The sequence below is a fragment of the Aethalodelphis obliquidens genome, unplaced genomic scaffold (assembly GCF_003676395.1).
Source record: "Aethalodelphis obliquidens isolate GAN/ISIS:26980383/991018 unplaced genomic scaffold, ASM367639v1 scaffold44, whole genome shotgun sequence".
In the NCBI taxonomy this organism is placed as follows: domain Eukaryota; kingdom Metazoa; phylum Chordata; class Mammalia; order Artiodactyla; family Delphinidae; genus Aethalodelphis; species Aethalodelphis obliquidens.
Window position 1 is genome coordinate 952,643 of NW_020837988.1, and position 24,271 is coordinate 976,913.

The 24,271-nt window shown below is 38.1% G+C and overlaps 1 protein-coding gene across 26 annotated transcripts in view; it reads left to right on the forward strand.

The window, feature by feature from the left end:
- CEP112 (centrosomal protein 112) overlaps positions 1 to 24,271 on the forward strand; it is a 422,076-nt gene that overhangs the window by 25,432 nt on the left and 372,373 nt on the right. For 10 of the 26 annotated variants that reach the window (XM_027080436.1, XM_027080437.1, XM_027080448.1 and 7 more), the window contains exons 5-6: positions 14,769 to 14,859; positions 17,723 to 17,800. The exons of 4 other annotated variants lie outside the window; for them this stretch is intronic. In XM_027080436.1, coding sequence (XP_026936237.1) covers positions 14,769 to 14,859; positions 17,723 to 17,800 — 169 coding nt within the window. Of the gene's footprint in view, positions 1 to 14,768; positions 14,860 to 17,722; positions 17,822 to 24,271 lie in introns of all 26 variants that reach the window. 12 more of the 26 variants (XM_027080431.1, XM_027080435.1, XM_027080432.1 and 9 more) reach the window with 3 other exon arrangements.

Sequence of the window (24,271 nt, forward strand, 5' to 3'; positions counted from 1 at the left end):
AACAAACATAAGAAAGCTGGAATGGCCATATTAAATATCAGATAAAATAGACTTTAAGACAAGGAGAATTACCAGAGATGAATAGAATCATTTTGTAATGATACAGGGGTCAATTCATAACCATGACATAACAGTTATAAGTGTATATGCATCAAATAATAGAGCTTCAAAAATACGTGTAGCAAAGGAACCTCCATACTGTTCTCCATAGTGGTTGTATCAATTTACATTCCTACCAACAGTACAGGAGGGTTCCCTTTTCACCACACCCTTTCCAGAATTTATTGTTTCTAGATTTTTTTGATGATGGCCATTCTGACCAGTGTGAGGTGATACCTCATTGTAGTTTTGATTTGCATTTCTCTAATAATTAGTGATGTTGAGCATCTTTTCATGTGCCTTTTGGCCATCTGTATGTCTTCCTTGGTGAAATGTCTATTTAGGTCTTCCGCCCATTTTTTAACTGGATTGTTTGTTTTTTTTGATATTGAGCTCCATGAGCTGTTTGTATATTTTGGAGATTAATCCTTTGTCCGTTGTTTCATTTGCAAATATTTTCTCCCATTCTGAGGGTTGTCTTTTCATCTTGTTTATGGTTTCCTTTGCTGTGCAAAAGGTTTGAAGTTTTATTAGGTTCCATTTGTTTATTTTTATTTTTATTTCTGTTACTCTAGGAAGTGGGTCAAAAAAGATCTTGCTGTGGTTTATGTCAAAGAATGCTTTTCCTTTGTTTTCCTCTAAGAGTTTTATAGTATATCTGGTCTTATATTTAGGTCTTTAATCCATTTTGAGTTTATTTTTGTGTATGGTGTTAGGTACTGTTCTAATTTCATTCTTTTACATGTAGCTGTGCAGTTTTCCCAGAACCACTTATTGAAGACACTGTCTTTTCTCCATTATATGTTCTTGCCTCCTTTGTCGTAAATTAGGTGCCCATATGTGAGTGGGTTTATCTCTGGGCTTTCTATCTGTTGATCTATATTTCTGTTTTTGTGCTAGTACCATACGGTTTTGATTACTGTAGCTTTGTGGTATAGTCTGAAATTGGGGAGCCTGATTCCCCCAGCTCCATTAAAAATAGAATTATCATATGACCCAGCAATCCCACTACTGGGCGAATATCTTGAGAAAACCATAATTCAAAAAGAGACATGTACCACAGTGTTCATTGCAGCACTATTTACAATAGCCAGGACATGGAAGCAACCTAAATGTCCATCGACAGATGAATGGATAAAGAAGATGTGGTACATATATATAATGGAATATTACTCAGCCATAAAAAGAAATGAAATTGAGTTATCTGTAGTGAGGTGGATGGACCTAGAGTCTGTCATACAGGGTGAAGTAAGTCAGAAAGAGACAAACAAATACTGTATGGTAACACATATATATGGAACCAAAAAAAAATGGTACTGATGAACCAAGTGGCAGGGCAGGAATAAAGACATAGACGTAGAGAATGAACATGAGGACACAGTGTGGGGAGGGGAAAGCTGGGGCGAAGTAAGAGCAGCATCGACATATATACACTACCGGATGTAAAATAGTTAGCTCGTGGGAAGCAGCAGCATAGCACAGGGAGATCAGCTCGGTGCTTTGCGACGACCTAGAGGGGTGGGATGGGGAGGGAGGGAGGGAGACGCAAGAGGGAGGAGATATGGGGATATATGTATGCATATGGCTGATTCACTTTGTTGTACAACAGAAACTAACACAGTATTGTGAAGCAGTTATACTCCAGTAAAGATCTGTTTTAAAAAAAAAATACACGTACCAAAAAGTAACAAGAGCTAAAGAGAGACATAGACAATGTACAGCCATTGTTGCAGATTTTAACATCCCTTTCTTAGGGATTCTGGAGCAACATGACCAGAGATCAACAAGGGTTTAGAGGGTTTGAACAGTACTCTGAGCTACCTCAACCTGGTTGACATCTAAGGAATACCCCATGCAATAAGTGCAGATTACACATTCTTCAAGTGCGCATGGTATGTTCATCGGGATAAGTCACGTCTGGGTCGTAAAAGAAATTCAGTTGGTCTCAAAGGATGGAAGTCACACGGAGCATGTTTTCTGATCTCATCGGAATTTAATAAGAAACAATTATAGTACATCCAGAAAAGCCGTCAAACGTTTATAAATTAAAAAAACTCACTTCTAAATAACCTATTTGTCACGAAAGAAATCACAAGGGTTTATAGAAATTTTGAACCAAATGATAAAGAAAATACAACATATCAAAATTTATGAGATGCAGCTTAGAGGGAAATTTAGAGTTTTTAATGCTTGTGTCAGAAAAGAAGAAAAATCCAAAATCAGTGGTCACAACTTCTCCCTTTGGAAGATGGAAGAATAAGAGCTGAGTGAATCCAGTGTAAGCAGAATGAAGGAAATAAAATAGATAAGAGTGGAAATCAGTGCAACAGGAAAACAATAAAGTCAATGGAGGCAAACATTGTTTTATTTTTTAAGTTAAATAAAATTGATAAATTCTAGTTAGACTCATGAAATAAAAAGAGAGAAATACATTGGTAAATATAAAAACCTGTAGAATGGTAATTCTGGTTTACAACTCCACTTTTTATTTTTTATAGGGTTACAAAGGCAGTTGAATAAAATGATATCCAACTATATGCTACCTACAAGGGACAAGGGACTCACTTTAGATCTACGGACACATCCAAGTTGAAAGTGAAAGGATGGAAAAGATATTCCATGCAAATAGTAACCAAAAGAGGGCAGGAGTGGATTTGTACTATAAGAAATAGATTAAGTAATAACCTGTTACAAGAGACAAAGAATGAACTTATATAATGATGAAAGGGTCAATGAACCAGGAAGATGTAACAGTTATACACATACATGCACCAAACATCAGAAGTCTTAAATATATGAGTCAAACATCAACAGAATGGAGGGAGAAATAGCTCTACAATAGTGGTAAGAAAACTTCAGTACCACACATTCAGTGATGGTTAGAACAATCAGAAGATCATAAAGAAACAGAGGACTTGAACAACACTGCAGGCCAATTTGACCAAACCAATATATAGAGAACATTCCATCCAACAGCAGTAGAATACATTTTTCTCAAGTGCACATGGAATATTCTCCAGGATAAAACCATTTGATAGTCCACAAAACCAGTTTTAATATATTTTAAAAGATTGAAATCATACAGAGTATCTTTGCTGATCAAAGTGTAGGGAAACTAGGAATCAATAGTAAAACTGGAAAATTCATAAATATGTGGAAATTAAATAACACACTCATAGTCAAGAAGTCAAAAAAGAAATCAAAAGGGAAATCAGAAAATATCTTGAGACAAGTGAAAATGAAAACACAACATACCAAAACTTATGGGATGCAGTGAAAGCAGTGCTATGAGGGGAATTTATAGTTGTAAAATCTTACATTAAAAAAGAAAAATCTGACATCAACAACCTAAATTTACATCTTAAGGAACTAGGAAAAGAACAAACTCTGAAGCTAGCAGAAGAAAGGAAATAAAACAGAAAATGGGAAAACATTAGAGAAAATCATGGAAACCACTAGAAAAAAAGGAAGACAACTGAAATCAGACATGAAAGAAGAGACATTGTAACTGATTTTACAGAAATAAAACATTATAAGTGAGTACAATGAGCAGTCGTAAACCAACACATTGGGTAGCCTAGATGAAGTGGATAATTTCCTAGAAACACAGTCTACCAAGACTGAATCATGAAGAAATAGAAAATCTATTTCTATTTCTAGAACAGACCTATAACTAGTAAGGAGATTGAAGCAGTATTCAAAAACCTTCCAACAAAGAAAAGCCTAGGACCAGATAGCTTCACTGGTGAATTCTGTCAAACATTTAAAGAATAGTTAACACCAATCCAAACTCTTAAACTCTTCCAAAATTGAAGAGGAGGGAATACTTCCAGCTTCATGGTATGAGGCCAGCATTACTGTGATACCAAAGCCAGACAAAGACACTACAAGAAAACTACAAACCAATATTCCTGATGAATATTGATGAAAAAACCCTGAAAAAAATACTAGCAAACAATTCAACAGAACATTAAAAGGATTATACACCATGACAAAGTGGGATATATTCACGGAATGCAAGGAAAATTTGACAAATGGAACAATCATTATAGTACACCACATTAACAGAATGATGGAAAAGAAACACGTGATCATCTCAATTGATGCAGAAAAAGCATGTGACAAAATTTAACACTCTTTCATGATAAAAATACTTGACAGACTATGAATAGAAGGAAACTACCTCAAAAGAATAAAGGCCGTATATGAAAAGGCCACAGCTAACAGCATACATAAGAGTGAAAGCAAAAGTTTTACCTTTAAGAGCAGTAGTAAGACAGGGATGCCCACTCTCATCACTTCTATTCAACCTAGTACTGGAAGTCCTAACCAGAGCAATGAGGCAAGAAAAAGAAAAGTCATCGAAATTGAAAAGAGAAGAAAAATGATCTCTGTTCACAAATGATATAATCTTACATACAGAAAACTAAATATTCCACAAAAAACTATTAGAACTAATAAACAAATTCAATAAAGTAGCAGGATACAAAACCAACAAATAAAAATCAGTCACAATTTTATACAGTAGCAGTGAACAATCTGAAAAGGAAATTAAGAAGACAGTTCCATTTACAACAGTGTCAAAAAGAATAAAATACTTAGGAATAAACTTAACCAAGGACTTGTACACTAAAAACACTACAAAATATTGTTGAGAGGAATTTAAAAAGACACCAGTAAATGGAAAGACATGAGTTCATGGATTGGAAGACTTAATATTATTAAGATGTACAATACAACCCAAAGTGATATATTGAATAATATTGGGTTGGGTAACATGGGAAACCCGAATGAACGTTTTGGCCAACCCAATACAATCCCTATCAAAATTCCAGTGGCTTTTTTTTTTCAGAAAAGGAAAAATACTTCCTAAAAGTCATATGGAATCTCAAGTGACACTGAATAGCTGAAACAGTCTTGGAAAAGAAAAGCAAAACTGGAATTCTAACATTTTCTAATTTCAAAACTTCCTACAATGCCACAGTAATCTAAACAGTGTCGTGCTATCCTCAAAGGATAGAGTGAGCTTTCTGCACCAGTGTGCAGCTTTAATCTTACCTCCCTTCTAGTAGCTAGCACCTCGTAATAGAGATTAGAGGTGTGGAAAGAAGAAGAGGTAAAAAGTGGCTATAAAATTGCTAGAGTTGAAAAAAAAACATCAGAAATGTTACAACCATGTAAATATTTTGGATATAGCAAGGATGGATTTCCCAACCCAGGTATAGTAGTCTTCCTGTTTCTGGGAAACAAGGCTATTTTGCAGGACGGTCAATGCTGATGCTAGTCTAAGATACATGAAGGAAAGAGAGAACTGTACACAACCCTACAGTTCACTTTCACATTTGGTGTTTGTGCTGGGAAATGTGGGAAGCTAGATCTGTTGCCAGTTTTATTTACCTTTTGTAATGAACATATTTTTTTTTTGCATTTTAAATAAAAAATAACTAGCAGTTTTTGAATTAAATACGTTTCTTGCTTGGCTATACTGAGATGCTAAATTCATTTGGAGAGAGCACCAAAAATATATATAAGTCCACACACCTTTGGAGATTCTAGTAGTTCTTTGTACTCGGTATTTGTTGAAGCAAAGAGGAAATGTACCCAAACCAACCTCTATACAAAGGACAGACAGCACTGTAAATGTGAGTGTGCCCGTTAACACATAATACATTGACCAAATTTGGTAAGCGAGGCACCACAATTTGTCAGTGTTAATGATATAGAGGCCACGGTACTTAGGTACCTGTATGTAGCAATCAATAAAGCGTTTTTTTTTTCCTTATGACTTCATGTTTTATGAAGATGATGCAAAGACTGTTGGGAATGATCTTTAACAAACTATAGAAGGGGTGTCGTCTGCTCTGATATCAGTCTGTGGTTCCTATTCACAAAGCTCCTTGAGGAGAGAGACTGTCTTGCTCACAATTATATTCCTAAGGCCTGTCACTGTACCATGGAGCACAGTTAATAACTCAGTTATTTGTTAAATGAATATGAATGAATGAACAAATTAATGATTGGATAAATTAGTAAAAAAGTCTGGTACTGGCATAAAGACAGACATATAGACTAATAGATTAGAATAGAGAGCCCAGAGATAAGCCCTTGCATATATGGTCAAATGATTTTTGACAAGGGTGCCAAGACCATTCAATAGGAAAAGGACAGTCTTTTCAACAAATGGCGTGGCAAAACTGGATATTCACATGCAAAAGAATGAAGTTGGACTCTTACTTTTTACTATATATAAAAATTAAGTGGGCTTCCCTGGTGGTGCGGTGGTTGAGAGTCCGCCTGCCGATGCAGGGGACGCAGGTTCGTGCCCCGGTCCGGGAAGATCCCACATGCCGCGGAGCGGCTGGGCCCGTGAGCCATGGCCACTGAGGCTGCGTTTCCGGAGCCTGTGCTCTGCAACGGGAGAGGCCACAATGGTGAGAGGCCCGCGTAACGCAAAAAACAAAAACAAAAACAAAAAAATTAACGCAAAATGGATCAAATACCTAAAGGTAAATATCGGGGGAAAGCTTCATGACGATGGATTCGGCATTGATTTATTGGATATGATACCAAAAGCACAAGCAGCAACCAAAAAAAGCTGTAGATAAATTGGACCATGTCAAAATTAAAAACTTTAGTGCATCAAAGGACGCAATCAGCAGAGTGAAAAGGCAACCCATGGAATGGGAGAAAATATTTGCGAATCACCTACCTGAAAAAGCGTTAATATCCAGAGTATGTGAAGAACCCCACAATTCAACAACAACAAAAACAAACAACCTGATTAAAAAGTGGGCAAAGGACTTGAATAGACATTTCTCCAAAAAATTGATCAGTAATCATTCTGGAAATGCACGTCAAAACCATAATGAGATGCCATCTATTAGGATGGCTACTATAAAACAAACAAACAAAACAAGTGTTTGGCAAGGATGTGGAGAAGTTGGACCCCTCTGTGCTGTTGGTGGGAATGTAAAATAGTGTAGCTGTGGTTGAACACCGTCAGCAGCTCATCAAAAAAATTAAAAATACAATTACCATATCATACAGAAATCCCACTTCCATGTATATATCCAAAATAATTGAAAACAGGGACCCAAACAGATACTTGTATAGCCTTGGACATAGCATCATTATTTTCAGTAGCCAAAAGATGGAAGCACCCCAAGTATCCGTCAATGGCTGAATGCATAAAAATGTGGCATATGATACAATGGAATATTCTTGAGCCTTAAAAAGGAAGGAAATTCTGACCCACGTTACAACATGGGTGAACCTTGAAGGTATTATGCTAAGGCAGATAAGCCAGTCACAGAATGAAAAATACTGTATGATTCCACTTATATGAAGTATAAATTCATAGAGGCAGAAAGTAGAATGGTGTTTGCCAGGGGCTGAGGGGAGAGGAGAAAGGGAAGTTACTGTTTAATAGGTAAGGTGTTTCTGTCTTGGGAAGATGGAACAACTCTAGAGATGGATGGTGATGGTGGTAGCACAACACTGTGATTGTACTTCCAACCACTGAACTGAACACTTAAAAGTGGTTAAGAAAAAAAAAAAAAAGTGGTTAAGATGGTAAATTTTATGTTCCATGTATTTTGCCACAGTTAAAAATATAAAATGGGAGAGAAAACACAAATTCGCAATGTCAGGAATGAATGAAAGAGGAGGCTCCACACAGATCCTACAGACATTCAGAATACGATGAGGTGGGAATTCCCTCGTGGTCCAGTGGTTACGACTCCTCACTTTCACTGCTAGGGGCCCGGGTTCGATCCCTGGTCAGGGAAGTAAGATCCTGCAAGCACGTGGCATGGCCAAAAAAAAAAAAGTATAATGAGGCTATTATAAACAACTTTGTATCAGTGAAAATTTGGATGAAATAGAAGAATTCCTTAAAAGACAAGAAGAAATGGGGAATCTGAGTATCCCTATAGTTAACCAAAGAAGTTTATTTTATAATTAACTACCTTCCTATAAAGAAATCTGTAAGCCCAGATGGTTTCCTTGGTGAATTCTATCAGGCTTTTATGGAAGAAATGATATCATCCTACATGAATTTTTTTCAGGAAATAGAGAAAGAGGGAATGCTTCCCAACTCACTTTGTTAAGTCTGTATTACTTTGTTTTCAAAAGAAGACAGACATTCCCAGAATGTAAAACTACATACCAATATTCCTGCATGAATATAGATTTTAAAATTCTTAATTAGCATATTGTATCCAGAAAATATACAAAGGGTATTATATCATGAATAGACGGTGCTCCTTGCATATAGAGAAAATATTCTAAATACGTATATCTGATAAATGATTTGTGTCTAGAGTATGTGCAACTCAAGGAAAAGTAGACAACAACCCAATTAATGTGCAAAAGATTTTACAGACACTTCACAAAGTGTATATATAAATAAATGGCTAATGTACACACATGAAAAGATGGACAACATCATCCTTTATCAGGGAAATGAAAATTATAAAGCACAATTGTGATACCACTAGACACCCATTAGAATGGCTAAAATGATAAAGACAGAAAACCAAGTATGGTGACAATGAGATGAAACTGGAAGTCTCATACAGCATTAATGGGCATATAAAGTGCCCCCACCACTTTGGAAAACAGTTTACCAATTTCTTACAAAGTTTTAGATAATTTACCACATGACCTCACAATTCTATTCCTACATGTCAAGAGAAATGAAAATGTATGTCCACATAAATTCTTGAATGTCCGTAGCAGCTTTATTCACAATAGCCAGATGTGGAGACAAGTGTCCATCAGTACATGAATCAAAAAGGAAATTAAGGTTCATGCATATAATGGAATACTTCTAATCAATAAAAAGAAATGAACTTTGATACATGCAACAACATGGCTAAATCTCTCTTCCTGAGTGAGAGGAGCCAGACATAAAAAGTGCATTCTGTTTGCTTCCATATATAAGAGATTCTGCGAAATGCAGGTTGCCTGGGTTTGTGGGAGGGAGTAGATTGCTTGCCAGGGAGGCCAAGAGAACTTCTGGGTGTAATGGAAAGAATCTGTATCTTCATTGTACTGGTTACACAGGTATATGCATTTGTCGGAACTCTACATTTTAAATGGGTATGGCTTTACGGTACATAAATTATACTTCAGTAAACCTAATAAAAGTCATATCTAGGTGTAGGTGAGACTTTCCTGGTGTGGCTTCTTCCATTGTAAACACCTGTGAACTAAAGTTGTAAGTTACCTCCCCCCCACCCCCCCAGTGGTGAGAGAGGGACTGGAGAATTCCCATTTAAAAAACAGGGAAAATGGGAGACACAAACCAATGACAGTTCCATAGAAATTCTGAAATCTAGCAGGTGCTGATTGCCAGTTTCTTGATTAGGGCTTAGTGCTGCTTCCTGGAAGTGTTCTTCATGGTTCTCTGCTCTGTCTTTTGGGTTCTTGACTTTTCCTTCTGAATTATCTTTTTTTTTTTTTTTTTTTTGCTTTTTAACAGAAGCAATGATTTGTTTTAAGCTGAGTAGTTTTCTCAGGCTGCCTCCTGTTTATAGGAATTTGGGGAACCAAATGCCTCTTTTCACTTTTTTTTTTTAATTTTTAAAAATTATTTTTGGTTGCATTGGGTCTTCATTGCTGTGCGCGGGCTCCCTCTAGTTGCGGCGAGCAGGGGTTACTCTTCATTGCGGTGCGCGGGCTTCTCACTGCAGTGGCTTCTCTTGTTGCGGAGCACGGGCTGTAGGGCGTGCGGGCTTCAGTAGTTGTAGCACGAGGGCTCAGTAGTTGTGGCGCACGGGCTTAGTTGCTCCGTGGCATGTGGGATCTTCCCGGACCAGGGATCAAACCCGTGTCCCCTGCATTGGCAGGCGGATTCTTAACCACTGTGCCCCCTCTTTTCACTTTGAACTCTGTCCTTTCATACGACGAGTCTAGTTCCTTGGCTTTGAGGCCATGTCTGTGTTCCTTGCCTTTCCAGGGCACAAAGCTTCTTATAAGCCAGAGCTTTCCAAAGTGGTCACCAGCACTGATTTTCAGCTTCTTCTCAAGAACAAGGAACTCCATCCCTGCTTTTGGTTTCTTGATGAGTTTGACTTTGTCCTTCTACTTAGAGGAACTTTGATTCTCTCCTACTTGTCCAGAGTCATACTTCCTGCTCTTTCTAGCTGTCTCTGAAACCAGAGCCTGGCAGACCTTCAGTTCCTGTCCTTTTTATGACATTACATTTTTTAAAATTAAAGTATAGTTGATTTACGATATTATATTAGTTTCAGGCATACTACTAGTGATTCGGTATTTTTATAGATTATATTCCATTTAAAGTTATTTTTATAAAATACTGGCTATATTCCCTGTGCTGTACAATATATTCTTGTATCTTATTTATTTTATACATAGTGGTTTGTACCTCTTAATCCCCTCCTCCTACCTTGTCCCTCCCCCCACCCCTCTCGCTACTGGTAACAATTAGCTTGTGAGTCTGTTTCTGTTTTGTTATATTTGTTTGCTTTGTTTTTTAGATTTCACACATAAATGATAACATTCAGTGTTTGCCTTTCTGTGTCTAACTTATTTCATTCAGCATAATACATTTTAGGTCCATCCATGTTGTTGCAAAGGGCAAAATTTTATTCCTTTTTATGGCTGAGTAGTATTCCATTGTATATATGTACCACACCTTCATCCATTCATCTGTTGATGGACACCTAGGTTGCTTCCATGTCTTGGCTATTGTAAATAGTGCTGCTGTGAACATTGGGGTGCATGTATCTTTTTGAATTAGTGTTTTCATTTTCTTTGCATGTATACCCAGGAGTGGAATTGCTGGATCATATGGTAGTTCTATTTTTAGTGTTTTGAGGACGATCCTTACTGTTCTCCATAGTGGCTCCACCAATTTACATACCCACTAACAGGGTGCTAGGTTTTCTTTTTTCCACATCCTCACCAACATTTATTTGTGGTCTTTTTGACAGTAGCATGGCATTACATTTTTTGGGGTTTTTTGGGCATTGCATTTTTGTCCGAGCTAAAAGAGATGTTCTAGGTTGTTCCTTTAGGTTTTTCTCCAATGCAGTCTTGACTGGCATTGTCACTACTATTTCTTTAATTATTATTTTCCCAGTTTCTGTTTTATTTATGCCTTCTGGAATTCATATTATTTTGATATGAGAGATTTTGAATTTATCTTCCTTATCTGTTGCATTTTTATTTATTATATTCATCCCTTAATTTTTTTGTGTGTTCTCAGAATATTTCTTGAAGTAGTTTTCTAAGTCACTGATTTGATTTTATGCTATATTTTATCTGCCATTCTCTTCTTACATTGTGGTTTTAAAATTTGGTAATCATGTTTTTCATTTTTAAGCACATTTTTATGATCACAGATTGTTTATTTCCTTTTTATATCTGAAATGTCTACTTGAATCACATTGAGGACACAAATTAAAAAGACATTTTAGAAATTTTCCATATGTATAAGTTTCTTTTGCAGGAAGAAATTCAGTCAGTCTTTGTTTAGGCTTTTAAAGCTTATTATGTGTCTCATTACTTATCTCTTTATTTTTATAGTGACAAGTCTATGTTTCTGTAGTATTTGGAATCAGCAAAGATGCTGGGAGAATGTTTCTGGATTGTCGTTGAAGTATTTTAGCATTAGGAAAAAGTGAAAGGGGAAACTTACATTTCCTCTAGTTTTCCTCCTCCAGAGGAGGAAGGAGGCACTGGCATGCCAGGGAATCTTACTCATACACCGAGACCCTGCTTTCTGGGCTAGCTTGGCACCCACACGTGAATGAGCCACAGTCCCTCCTCCTCATTGGCACAAACTCCGTAGTCCTGACCTCGCTGTCATCGTGTCCCCCGTACCAACGGTAGGCTGTCTTCATAAGCACCATGACTTGCTATTTATTCTCTGTGGCAGGCAGCGCCTGCTGTTCTTCCTAAAGGATAACACAGGGTTAAGCTTTGCCCCCTGCCCTCTGTCTCCCTGTTCACCCTGACCTCCAGCCCCATCACTGTGAATCTGAGCCGTCTTTGTGCCTCCTTAGAGTTCCAGTTAATTGTGTTTCCAGCTGGAGTCATTATCAGTGGCAAGAGATGAAACTTCTGTGCTTAATGCCCCATGCTTCTTGTGCCAGCTGGATCTTAGCAATGATACTGACCTCCTTCTTTAGTTGGCTCAACTGCCTTCACAAGAAGCTGACTTCAGCAATGCCTCTGCTTTACTTGGCCTGCACTGGAGCATGTTTCAGGGGAAATAGAATGAATTTAGTTTGGGGCATGTTGAATTGGAGGTAGGGCTATTCAGTTTGTATTTGCAATGGGGTTGGAGGCCAAGAGAGCAGTTTGGGCTGGAGATGTAGATTGGTAATCAGAGCTTCTCCTTATTATTTGAAAAACTAATAGTATATTGGATTGACCAGGGAAAGCACATAAAAGGAAAATAAATATGATTAGACACAGAACCCCAGGGATTATAGCATGTATGAGATGGGCAGAGAAAGAAAAGCTAGTGAAAAAGCTGTGAAGGAGATTTCTAAAGGACCGGATAGGAACCGGGAAAGAATGGTTCTGTGGAGCCAATAAATGCGGCACCTTTAAAGCACCACCCCTAATGTCTTAGTGTGAGCAGCCAGGGTAAGGACAGAGCGCGGCTCATCTGCTTGAGCACCTAGGAGATCAATGCTGACTTGACTTACAGCACTTTCGGGATGAGTGGAAGTCAGATTGTAGTTGATTGGAGAGGACATGGCAGGGTAGGACATAGATTCAATAACTTATTTTGAAAATTTACTAAGAAGGGAAAGAGGTAGGATCGTTACAGAAGACAGCTACATGTGACTTAAAAGGATGTGTTGTTTCATGTATGCACCCTGTGTAATAAGTAGATAAATGTTTCAGTCCTCTTTTTATTAATATTTTCTATGAGAAGAATTACTTTTAATATTTAAGCATTTTTCAATTTTTAAGTATCGCTCTTTTTATGATTGTTTAATCTATTCTTAAAGAAGAACAGGCCACTACTTAGTATGGTATATCAGGGTGTCTCTTCCCACATACTAAGTTTTAAATGCTTTATATCAGCTCACGCACACTGGCTGATGAGATTATTCTCAAAATATTACTTTATCTCCTTTTCTCATTTATTTTTAAGTATTTGGATATCTGGACTACTGAGTAGGGGTATTAAAAAAATCTACAGCTCTCTTTAAAACAACTTTTTCAGACATTCTCAATTACTTGGTAACTAGTCTAAGGAATGTTATTCTGTCAGTGTTAACTACCAAAAAACACATTAATTTTAATCTTGTCTTTTTGAACTACTGTTCCGTCTTTTGAGAATACTTAGTATGACCCACAACTTGTGAAGGAAATCCTGATATGGCTAGTGGTTGAAAGTCAGTGGCTTTAATTCATTAAATAGTGGTTAGTTTTCGTTTTGTGTCTCTTGAAGTAACCATTCAGAGAATAGATATTTGTAATCATGGAACTTCCATTGAAGTAGCTCGAATAGAAATATATGGGAGAGAAGTGGACATGAAGGGAAGTCAAATATTTTCTTAGGAAACTAGATTCCCTAGGGTAATGGATAAAGTAATTTATCCATTATCCTTGGTAGTATAAAAATATGGCAGTACAGGAAGATGATTGCACCAGGTGCCATCCACATAATCCAGTTAAAGAGTTAACAATATCTCATCGTATGTGTCTACCACTTCTGCTCTGTCCATTTCTCTGTTAATGGATATTTGGGTTGTTTCCATATCTTCAGCATAGTGCCTAGATAACAATGTAGTATTGTGCTCTTCAAATTTGTTAAAAGGATAGACCTCATATTAAGTGTTCTTACAACAAAACAAAAACAAAGGGTCACAGGGAAACTCTGGGAAGTATTGGATATGTCTGTTACCTTGATTGTGGTGATGGTATCACAGGTGTTTGCGTATGTTCAACCTCATCAAATTGCACACAGTAAATATGTTCAGTTCTTTGTATGTCAATTATACCTCAATAGAGCTCTTTTTTAAAAAAGAAAAAATATATGGGAGACTCTAGGCTAAAGTAGAGTATTGAGAATGGCACTTTTTGTACTATATTTTATATTGGAGAAAAATCTTTTTGTTCTAATTCATCTGGAAGCTTAAACTATTTTCCTGTTTATGCTCTACTTATGTTTTACCTAAATTAACATGGCATATTTTTAAATTTAGGACTTTGATTTATCTGTGGTTTCTGAGATGGCTTCAAATTAATTCAGACTTTCAGCTATGTGAAAGTTTTGTTATTTTATATATTTTAAGACTTCATCATGATGTGAAACATGAATCCAACAAAACTTGCTAACCTTTGAAAACAATTATCTTCTCTGAGACTGTATGCTTCAGTTTTTCTCTTCCTACACGTAGGAAAAGGGGAAATGCATGTGGTTTATTATAGTCCCACTTAACAAGAGCATTTGTTTGTAAGTAAGCATGTGGCATTTAGGTGACATTTTACTTATAGTTTAATAAATACAAGTGGTTATTATTCGTATTTCTTTTTTCTTTGCTATTGAAACGTCATTGTTAATATAAACAGTCATCTCATTTCCAAAAGGAAAAGAATATTGTAGTCCTAGATTTGAATACCCCTGTGTCCTCTGAATTCCCCCAATTCTGACTGTGACTGTTTTGGTCTCTCAATAGGGAACAATGCATTGCAAAGCTCCAAACCAGATCACAGTCTATGAGTCCAACCTACAGAGATGATGGACAGATTATTACCCCAAGGAGTTATGTAAGATCAGATTCTACTTTTGTTTTTTTTGTTTGTTTGCTTCTTGTTTTAAAATATCTCCACATAGGGCTTTCCTGGTGGCGCAGTGGTTGGGAGTCCGCCTGCCGATGCAGGGGACATGGGTTTGTGCCCTGGTCCGGGAGGATCCCACATGCCGCGGAGCGGCTGGGCCCGTGAGCCATGGCCGCTGAGCCTGTGTGTCCGGAGCCTGTGCTCCGCGATGGGAGAGGCCACAACAGTGAGAGGCCCGCGTACCGCAAAAAAAAAAAAAATCTCCACATATTTTTAGTTTCATATTGTTAAATTCCAACGATTACTTACAAACAATAAAGTCTGAAGGTTTTGGTGAATATCCTGGTTTCAAAGAAAGTGGTGTATTTGGTATGTTCCATAGCGTTCCTTCTGCTTTCTCAAAGATTCTGAGGCATCGTGTTAATCAGTCTATCATTTTTCCTGTGCATTGAAGAATAACTTTGAAAAGGTTTTGTTTTTTAGTTAACTTTTCCCCTTTTACTCAGTATATGTCTAAAAATGATTAGACGCACAATGGTCATAAACTTAAGAAATTGGGATTAGTTTGTAGTGAAGTAGGGAACACTGCCTTCCTGATGAAGGTGAACTGTTCCTATCTTGAAATATGAATACTTCTCTTGCATGTAACTACTTAACATAGATTTGGTTTGACCATGGAGCTAATGAGCATTCCAGTCAGGTTGATAAAGAGGACTCTGCCTGCTTCCTACAGCATAGCTCAGCTTGTCTTGGGTGATGAGACTTTTAGTTACAAGCAAGTCGAATGTGAAACACGACTGTTTCAGAACATTTGCTCTGAACATAACTCCTTCCATTTTCTCCAGTGATGGAGGGGTCCAGTTTGGAACTTTCATAAATATCTTAATATAAAGAGCAGCACATTTTAGATATTTGTGAATTTATTATCAATCATTATATTTACTCAAAATAAATAAGGGAGGTGCATTTTAAAAGACATTCTCATTCACACATACACACACACACATTCAAAAAGCAAGGGACCAACAGTAGAGGCAATAATGAATTTTAATATAGTGTATATAATAAACCCAACATTTTGTTCAGTAGAAATCTGGAGATTCAGTAAAATATGAAGAACATTGTTTTTTCTTTCAAATTTTGAATTTTATTTTATTTATCTTTTTATACAGCAGGTTCTTATTAGTCATCAGTTTTATACACATCAGTGTATACATGTCAATCCCAATCGCCCAATTCAGCACACCACCATCCCCACCCCACCGCGGCTTTCCCCCCTTGGTGTCCATACGTTTGTTCTCTGCATCTGTGTCTGAAGAACATTTTAATGTATTTTCCATCACTTAAGATAATTTAAATGACCATAGATAAATAGATTTATTTGTTAGTAGTGAGGTTTTCTAAAAGCATGAAAATGCTATGCCAAGAATTTAAATTTAAATAAAATATTTTGGCTGTACTGTAGGATGTACATTATTATTTTCCACAGACTTACTTTCTAAGTTTGTAGGGCTTTCAGGTCATTGTCCATTCCTGGGTACAGATCTTTGGCTGTCCTCAGTTAATTATAATTTTAATCTGGTTTGATAAGTTTATAATATAAATTATATGGGAGGGAAAAGAGCATGGAATTTTATTTTATTTTTTTATAAATTTATTTATTTTTACTTATTTATTTTTGTGTGTTGGGTCTTTGTTGCTGCGCCCGGGCTTACTCTAGTTGCGGTGAGCGGGGGCTACTCTTCGTTGCGGTGCGCAGGCTTCTCATTGTGGTGGCTTCTCTTGTTGCAGAGCACGGGCTCTAGGTGCGCAGGCTCAGCAGTTGTGGCTCGCAGGCTCTAGAGCGCAGGCTCAGTAGTTGTGGCGTACGGGCTTAGTTGCTCCGCGACATGTGGGATCTTCCTGGACCAGGGCTCGAACCCATGTCACCTGCATTGGCAGGCAGATTCTTAACCACTGCACCACCAGGGAAGTCCCTTAATTTTTTTAAGAAGAATTACTTTTTCATAATAAATAATTATGTTTTCATGATGTGAATCCAAAGCTTATTTCTCTTTATGTACAGTGTATGAATGAGAATTAATTTAAGAACAAAAAGCTTCTTGGACAGCAATACAAACTTCCCTGTTAACTAATTTTTTTTTTTTTTTCTTTTTTGCGGTATGCGGGCCTCTCACTGTTGTGGCCTCTCCCGTTGCGGAGCACAGGCTCCGGACGCGCAGGCTCAGCGGCCATGGCTCACGGGCCCAGCCGCTCTGCGGCATGTGGAATCTTCCCGGACCAGGGTATGAACCCGCGTCCCCTGCATCAGCAGGCAGACCCTCAACCACTGCGCCACCAGGGAAGCCCTGTTAACTAATTTTAATGAGAGTAAATAATCATTTTTTCAAGTGTTTCCTTACCCCCCTTTAAAGTTACTGTGGTATACCACAATTAAAACTTCTTGTGAAAGAACTTAAAGAGAAGGGTCTGGATTATTTTTTAAAATATTCTTTTGATTTTTTTTTTTCTGAAATCTAGTTGCTGTGTGAATATATTGTGAAGGCCTCTCATAGCCTTAAGCAGCTGTAATAAACAGTCATTACTTAGAATTGAGAACTAACTCCGTTGTAACATAATCCTTTCCTCTGAGGGTAGTATAGCATTACTAAAAAAGGCACACAAAACTTATTACTCTGAATGACATATATTTTGTCCTGTTTTCTCCCTCCCTCCCTCCCTCCCTCCCCTCTGCCCTTCTTTCCTTCCTTCTCTCACTCCCTTCTTTCCCTCCTTCCTTTCCACTTTTGTTTCTTCCCTCCATCCTGTCTTTTTTTTCATCCTGCTTTTCTTTTTCTCTTTTGTACTTTAGGAAATTCATTCGAGGAAATCTGCTCTTTCTTTGGATGACAGTGACATCGAAGCTCGCCTTAATAGTTGGAATCTTGGGGTAAAAAAGTATTTGTTTCATGTATGTATGTTGATGTGGCAGAATCATGTTGTATTTGGAAAACATCTTCACTAATTTAATTCTAAACAATGACTATTACTGGCTGTTAGACATTTAGTACTGTGTGAGCACTGGGAAGGACTTGGGGAACAGGAAAGAGAAATAACATTCCAAAGAAGCGTGAATGGTCCCTGCCCTCGACAAGCTGACTTTCTTGTTGGTGAAATAAGAGATATACACATGAAACAGTTAAATAAACTTTAAGATAGTGTATGGTCAAACTATATAACCAAAGTGAGTTATCTAGAAAGTAGAATCCTGAGGTGGAGGAGAGAGGAGGAGGACTTGGAGGAGCAAGGTCAGCTGGGTTAGAAACATTCTCCAGGCGGCCTCAGGATGAGCCGCCATCGTGGACGGCGGTTTTCATGTTCAGAGGCCAGCTGTGAACGTTTCTGGGTGGGTAGGGAGGAGGGGGCAGGAACTAGAGGCAGAAAGAGACGTGAAGAAAGGTGTGGCCGTGACCGGGACTCAGTTATGGTTAGAGGGCAGTGCCATCAGGTTGGGCTGCATTGGAGCTTTGAATACTAAACTGAGAAGTTTAGCTTTTAAATTTTAGGCAGTAGTGAGATTAATTTTTTTTCCCCTCCACATTCCACTTTACATATATGCTGTTTAAATGCTTTCAGGAAGTGAAAAGGTATTTGATCAATTTTTTTAATCCCACTTTATTATTAAAATAATTTGTAACTTGAAAAATTTGAAAAACACATAAAGTCAGATGAATAAAATTTGTATTAACATTTTGTTAAATATATCTTTCCCTCATTTTTTTCTGTGTGTATTTATAAAATTAAGATTTAAACAAAATTGGGGTCATATTATAATTACTATTTTATTATGTGCTGTTTTAAGTTTGGTATAAGTTAATAATAGTTCTATTAGCATGAATATTAATGGTAGCACTAATTTTTCTTTTGAGTAGATAGTTCATAACCTATTTAAACATTCTGACATTTTTGGGCATGTAGGTTGCTCCCAGTTTATTTTTAATATAAGTAATACTGCAATAAAATTCCATAAAAGAGTCCTTTTATACCTACTTGGTTGCTTTCTTAGGTTATGTTAGGTCTTGGTACATTGCCCTCCAGAAGGTGTATACCAATTTGTTCTCCAACCAGAAGTATATAGGACTGTCTATTTCTTACTTCTTCACTGACATCAGGTGTTGTTAGTTTTTTAAAAAAACCTAAAACCCTTCCTACTAACAATGTTCTTTTTTAAAAATAAATTTATTTATTTATTTTTGGCTGTGTTGGGTCTTTGTTGCTGCGCGCGGGCTTTCTCTAGTTGCGGCGGGCGGGGGCTACTCTTGGTTGCGGTGCGCAGGCTTCTCATTGCGGTGGCCTCTCTTGTTGTGAAGTACGGGCTCTAGGCGCACGGGCTTCAGTAGTTGTGGCACACGGGCTCAGTAGTTGTGGTTCACGGGCTTCAGTAGTTGTGGCAGGTGGGCTCAGTAGTTGTGGCTCGGGGGCTCTAGAGCACAGGCTCAGTTGTTGTGGCACACAGGCTTACTTGCTCCGCAGCATGTGGGATCTTCCCAGACCAGGGCCCAAACCCGTGTCCCCTGCATTGGCAGGTGGATTCTTAACCCCTGCACCACCAGGGAAATCCCATATAAATACCAATCTTTAATGAAGGCAGTGCTTTAGGACATGTGACTAGGTGGTATTAAGAAGGTCACAGTGGGTGTGCATAGACACGGAGAAAGGGAGCCAACCCTCCTTTAGGTGTCTGCGGTGGACTCCACAGTGGTGTAATGTCTGTGAAGACGGAAAGGATAGGAAAGAGACACATTTCAAAGAGAATAAAGAATGCTTAGTGGCTGATTGGTGGGCTGAATAGGAGGGTGCCTGAAGGTTTGGTTGCAGGAAAATGGGAAGGTTGTGTCTCTGTCAGTTAATTGATTGTCTCATGGGGGAAGCATTTCAGGGGTTTCAACGTGTTATTCTAGACTGGTAGGGTTAAGAGAGGCGGTAAGATTAATTGGGGAGTTCAAGGTTTTCAGCTCCATGAGTGAGTCTCCAGGGCTGGCGTCTTGTTTTGCAGCCGCACTGCTGTAGGTGGTGGCTGTATCCAGGGCCTGGGACAGATCTAGTCTTCAGAGACTTCAGAGTGAGGGGGCTGGCAGCGCAGTGGCCACAGTTAGAGGGGAGGGGACCCGGAAGGATTTAAAGCAGTGTGAATCTCCATGGCATTTGGGGAGTATGCTAATGAAAGAGAAGAAAGAATTGATAGTGAGAGGGCAATAAGAAGACCGTTTTCACATTTGAAGGGGTAGGGGAGCTGCCACTGGAGGGGAGTGCTGAGTTACTGGTGTGGGAGAGGAGCACAGGAAATCCCTCAGAAGGACCCATTCTGTTTGCCAGAAAGCAGTATCAAAGTGAAAAATAAAATTCTGGGCTGTCCTTTTAAAATTGCCTTTGCCCTTAGCCATTTGAAACTTCTGCTGTACATTTCTTAGCACATAGTACATAGAGTACTTTTCACAATTATTTAACTGTTCAGAGGATTAAAATTTTCATTCATATAAAAAATTAAGATAAAACATCTAAAATATTTTGAGGTAATGCCCTAAAACTAGGACTGCCTGGGGTTTTGTTTCACATTTTTATTGTTCAAAGAATGCACTAACAGTGTACAATATGAAAGTCTTGCGTTTTTATATATTTATAACGCATCTGCATTAATCAGGTTGAACTGTATCTCTTGATCATAGTAGAATAATTTAAATACCCAGTGTATTCAAAAGCTTCGATTTTGCTTCGATTTTAGTTTTGTGTGGGAATGTGCAATGCACTTCTGTTTCTTTCTTCCTCTGAATGATCGGTTTATAGCTAGTGAATTTTGTGCTCTGTACTAAGGGCACATGTTTTATGTTGCTGGCATGCCTGTCAGCACCTACTTTCTGATTCATTAGATGTTCTAGATTTTTAATTTTCTAGTTATTGTTGAAAAAATATATTTCTCCCCCAATTATATTCTTTCTTTTCCTAGGAGTGTGTTAATACTTTCCCTAGGAATGCATAATTCAAGTAGGAATTTACTTGGTAAAGCTAGCAATTAAATAATACAATTCCTCCTGTATTATTTTTTAAATTACTCTTTAACCTTTTTAACCTTTAGCTTTTGGGAAGCTTTCTTGCTTTGTTAACGTATATTTCATGCATGACTGTCTTTATGTAAAATTTTTTTCTTTTTTCATGAGCACGGCTGTGGGACCCGGAAGGGGACGGCTCTCCCAGGCCTTCCATCGGGTCACCAGCCCCCCACCCGTTCCCACCCGGGACCTAGGTGCTGACTGAGAGCCTCGCTCCCATCAGGAGCGAACAAACAGTGGGGACGCTTTCGGTGACGCCCTTAGGTCAGGTCTCTTCAGAATTTGTGCAGGAGATCTCCCAGGACAGGCAGTGGAGGAAATGGGACCCGACGGAGGATGGAGTGGGGGAGGTCAGCGGGAGTGAGGCCCCCCGATCCCGCGGGGAGCTCCCGAGGGTGGACAGCACCCCTACCCTAGTCCGGCGGCCCCACTGAGGGCAGAGCCCATGGGCGAGAACTTCCTGTCCAGGGCTGGGGGGCACCTGCAAGCCCTCGGCAGCTGGAGACGCCCCCGGGCACCCCCTGTAAGGAGTGAGGGACCCCTGGCTGTCTTCCCTGTGGTCGCCCTGCCGGGGCCTGTCCAGAACTGTGCTCAGTCACCGGGCATAGCTGTCCCCCTGGCTGAGTGGACGCGTGGGCGAGTCCAGGTGAGAGGAGCGCCCACGCTGCCGAGCCTCGGAGTCCTGGGCTAAATAAAGTGCGCTAGTTGGAAGCCAAGGAGCTCAAAGCTAATGGATACGGTAGATGCTGCCGAACAGTTTTGTAAAGTGACTGCCGGTCTGCACCGTCATCGGGATGCACCGTCATCGGGATGCGGCGTGGGCCGGTTCCTGCCCCTCTACTTTCTCTTCCGTACTTGGTGGTGTCAGTCAGTTTTTCTTTTAATTATAAAACTTAGCCGTTCTTGACAGTGGTTAGTGACATTGGGAAGTGTGCTTTTAATATGTATTTTCCTGAGGACTGATAGAGTTAGATGCTGTTCAATATGTTGACTGACAGTTTGGGTAGCCTCTCAGAGTTAAGTGCTTACTGAAGACTTTTCCAGTTTTCCTGTTGGGTTGTCTGCCTTTTTCTTCTGAATATGTAAGAGCTTTGTATCTGTTCTGGATGACTACTTTTGGAATATAGTATTGTAAATATTTCCTTCCACTTTGTTGCTTTCCTTCATTCTCTTACTGGTGTCTTTGATGAACAGAAATTTTAAATTTTAATGCTGTTCATCTTCACATTTTCATCTCATGAAAAAATGCTTTTTCTGTCCTGTTTAAGGTCTTTGACTATCTTGAGTTCCTGACGACGTTCTATGTTTTCTTCTAACAACTCTATTGTTTCACTCTTTCTATTTAGATTTACATGCCATCTGGGGCCGATTGTAGTATATGTTGTAAGATAGGAAGTTAAGATTTGTTTTCGTCCCTTATAAGTATCCAGGTGACACTCGCATTTATTGCAAAGACTATTCTTTTCCTGCTGCGCTGCAGTGTTACTCGTCTCATAAATCAGGTGACAGTACATGTGTGTTTCCATTCTGTTCCTTTGGCTTATTTGCTTTTCCTTGTGGCAGTGATTGATGTCTATATCTGTATTTCATTTGTGCTCATTAAATGTTTGTTGAAACGTGAGTAAACCAACAAATGAACCTTCATTTGTAGTATTTTTTTCTGTGGAAAACATTTTTCAAGTTCTAAAATATTGACTTAAAAACATTATTTTGGAGCATAATTGATTTGACATTGATGACTGAATTTATTTTATGCTATAGAAAGAGTTTTGGCAGTTCTTCTGACGGATGCTGTGACTTAAAAACGCTTATTCTAGTTGTGCTGCTAGTAATATATTGCCCGAGAATGTCCTTTCCTCTAAGACAGCTAAAATATCAGATAAAGTGTCTTTCTATATTTCTGGAACCTTGGAGCATCTCTATTTGATCAACATTAGTTAGTCTATAAGGAGGTCAGTTTGACCAAGTCCTGAATAATCTCTTCAAGAAACAAACGGACAGAACTCTTTGTAACCGAAAAATGAGGCTAAAAAACTTAACAAAATAAAATGTTAAAAGCCAGTTTTCAGTAGAGAGCTTTCAGATATCTGTATTTATGTCTAGTTTAAATTATTATTTATTTTATTATTGTGACTCTGTTTTTCAAACAAGAAATGTTTTGTCACGTGATTCATTCATGCTATTGGAACTAAATTATTTTTGGCTTTGCTTTCTGTATAATATTTTGTTAGACTTTAATATTTCACATAAGTTCTTTTTATCTTCCATTTTGGACATTTCTTATTGTGGTATTCTTTCTTGAGGTGTTATGAGAGAACAAGAAGTCTTCTAAAAGAGCATGAAGAAAGTAAATGTTAAGACTACAGATCGCTGCAAGTCCGCGATACTTGTGGGTTACAAAGTGGGGGCATTTAACTTCAAAGCACGTCTGGCTGCTGTTATAAGATCAGAAAACAGACTGCTTATTTCCCTCAAATAGACTAAAGAACATGCTCTGCTATGAATAGTTCTCATTACATTTTAGAAGTGGGTATGAGACAAACACAATGTATTGTAAATGAATAACAACAACAGGAGATTTATACTTGTTTACAGTGTTCATTCTTGCTTTTAAATATTATAATAGATTTTTTTTTTGGTCAACTTGAGAGAGGAAATTTATGATAACAGGATGACTCCTTAATTTCTGTATTTAACGGCTTTTAAAGATGAAGAGGATGAAATAGGAGTTACTTTTGCATACTTGAGATGCTACATTGTAATTAGCTAAACCAATATTTTGTACCCTGCTTACAAATGTAGAGCCGGGTAAAAATAAGCCACAGGTGGTTTTCTTGGCTTTTGGTTTTAAATTTTAAGCTTAATTAGAGCTTGAGCATCTTTGGGAATTCTCTGTTTCCCTCTTCCTTTATTTTCCCCCTTATATTTAATTCTGCTTTATGAATTAGGGTGTTATATGCATGTGTCTTTGAAGGACTTACTTTCTATGCTGGTTTTCTCCATTCCAAAAATAGAGAATGGTTACTTACTTTTCATATATATACCTTCAGACAATAAATATTTATTGAGTGTACTTTGCTACCTGCTGGAAATTTGCTGCCTCTGTTTTTCCAAAAGTTGTGTAGATGTATAGTACAGTGTTATTTACTAAAGACTATGCATCTTTCTCTGGTATGATATTTAAGTAGATTTTACTATTATCTTTACTTAATAAATGTTTCCCAAAGTAAATGCACTAATTCATACACCCAACAGTAGTGCTCCACATCTGGAACACTTTTATTGTCAAATTTTTAATGTATGCCAATCTAGTG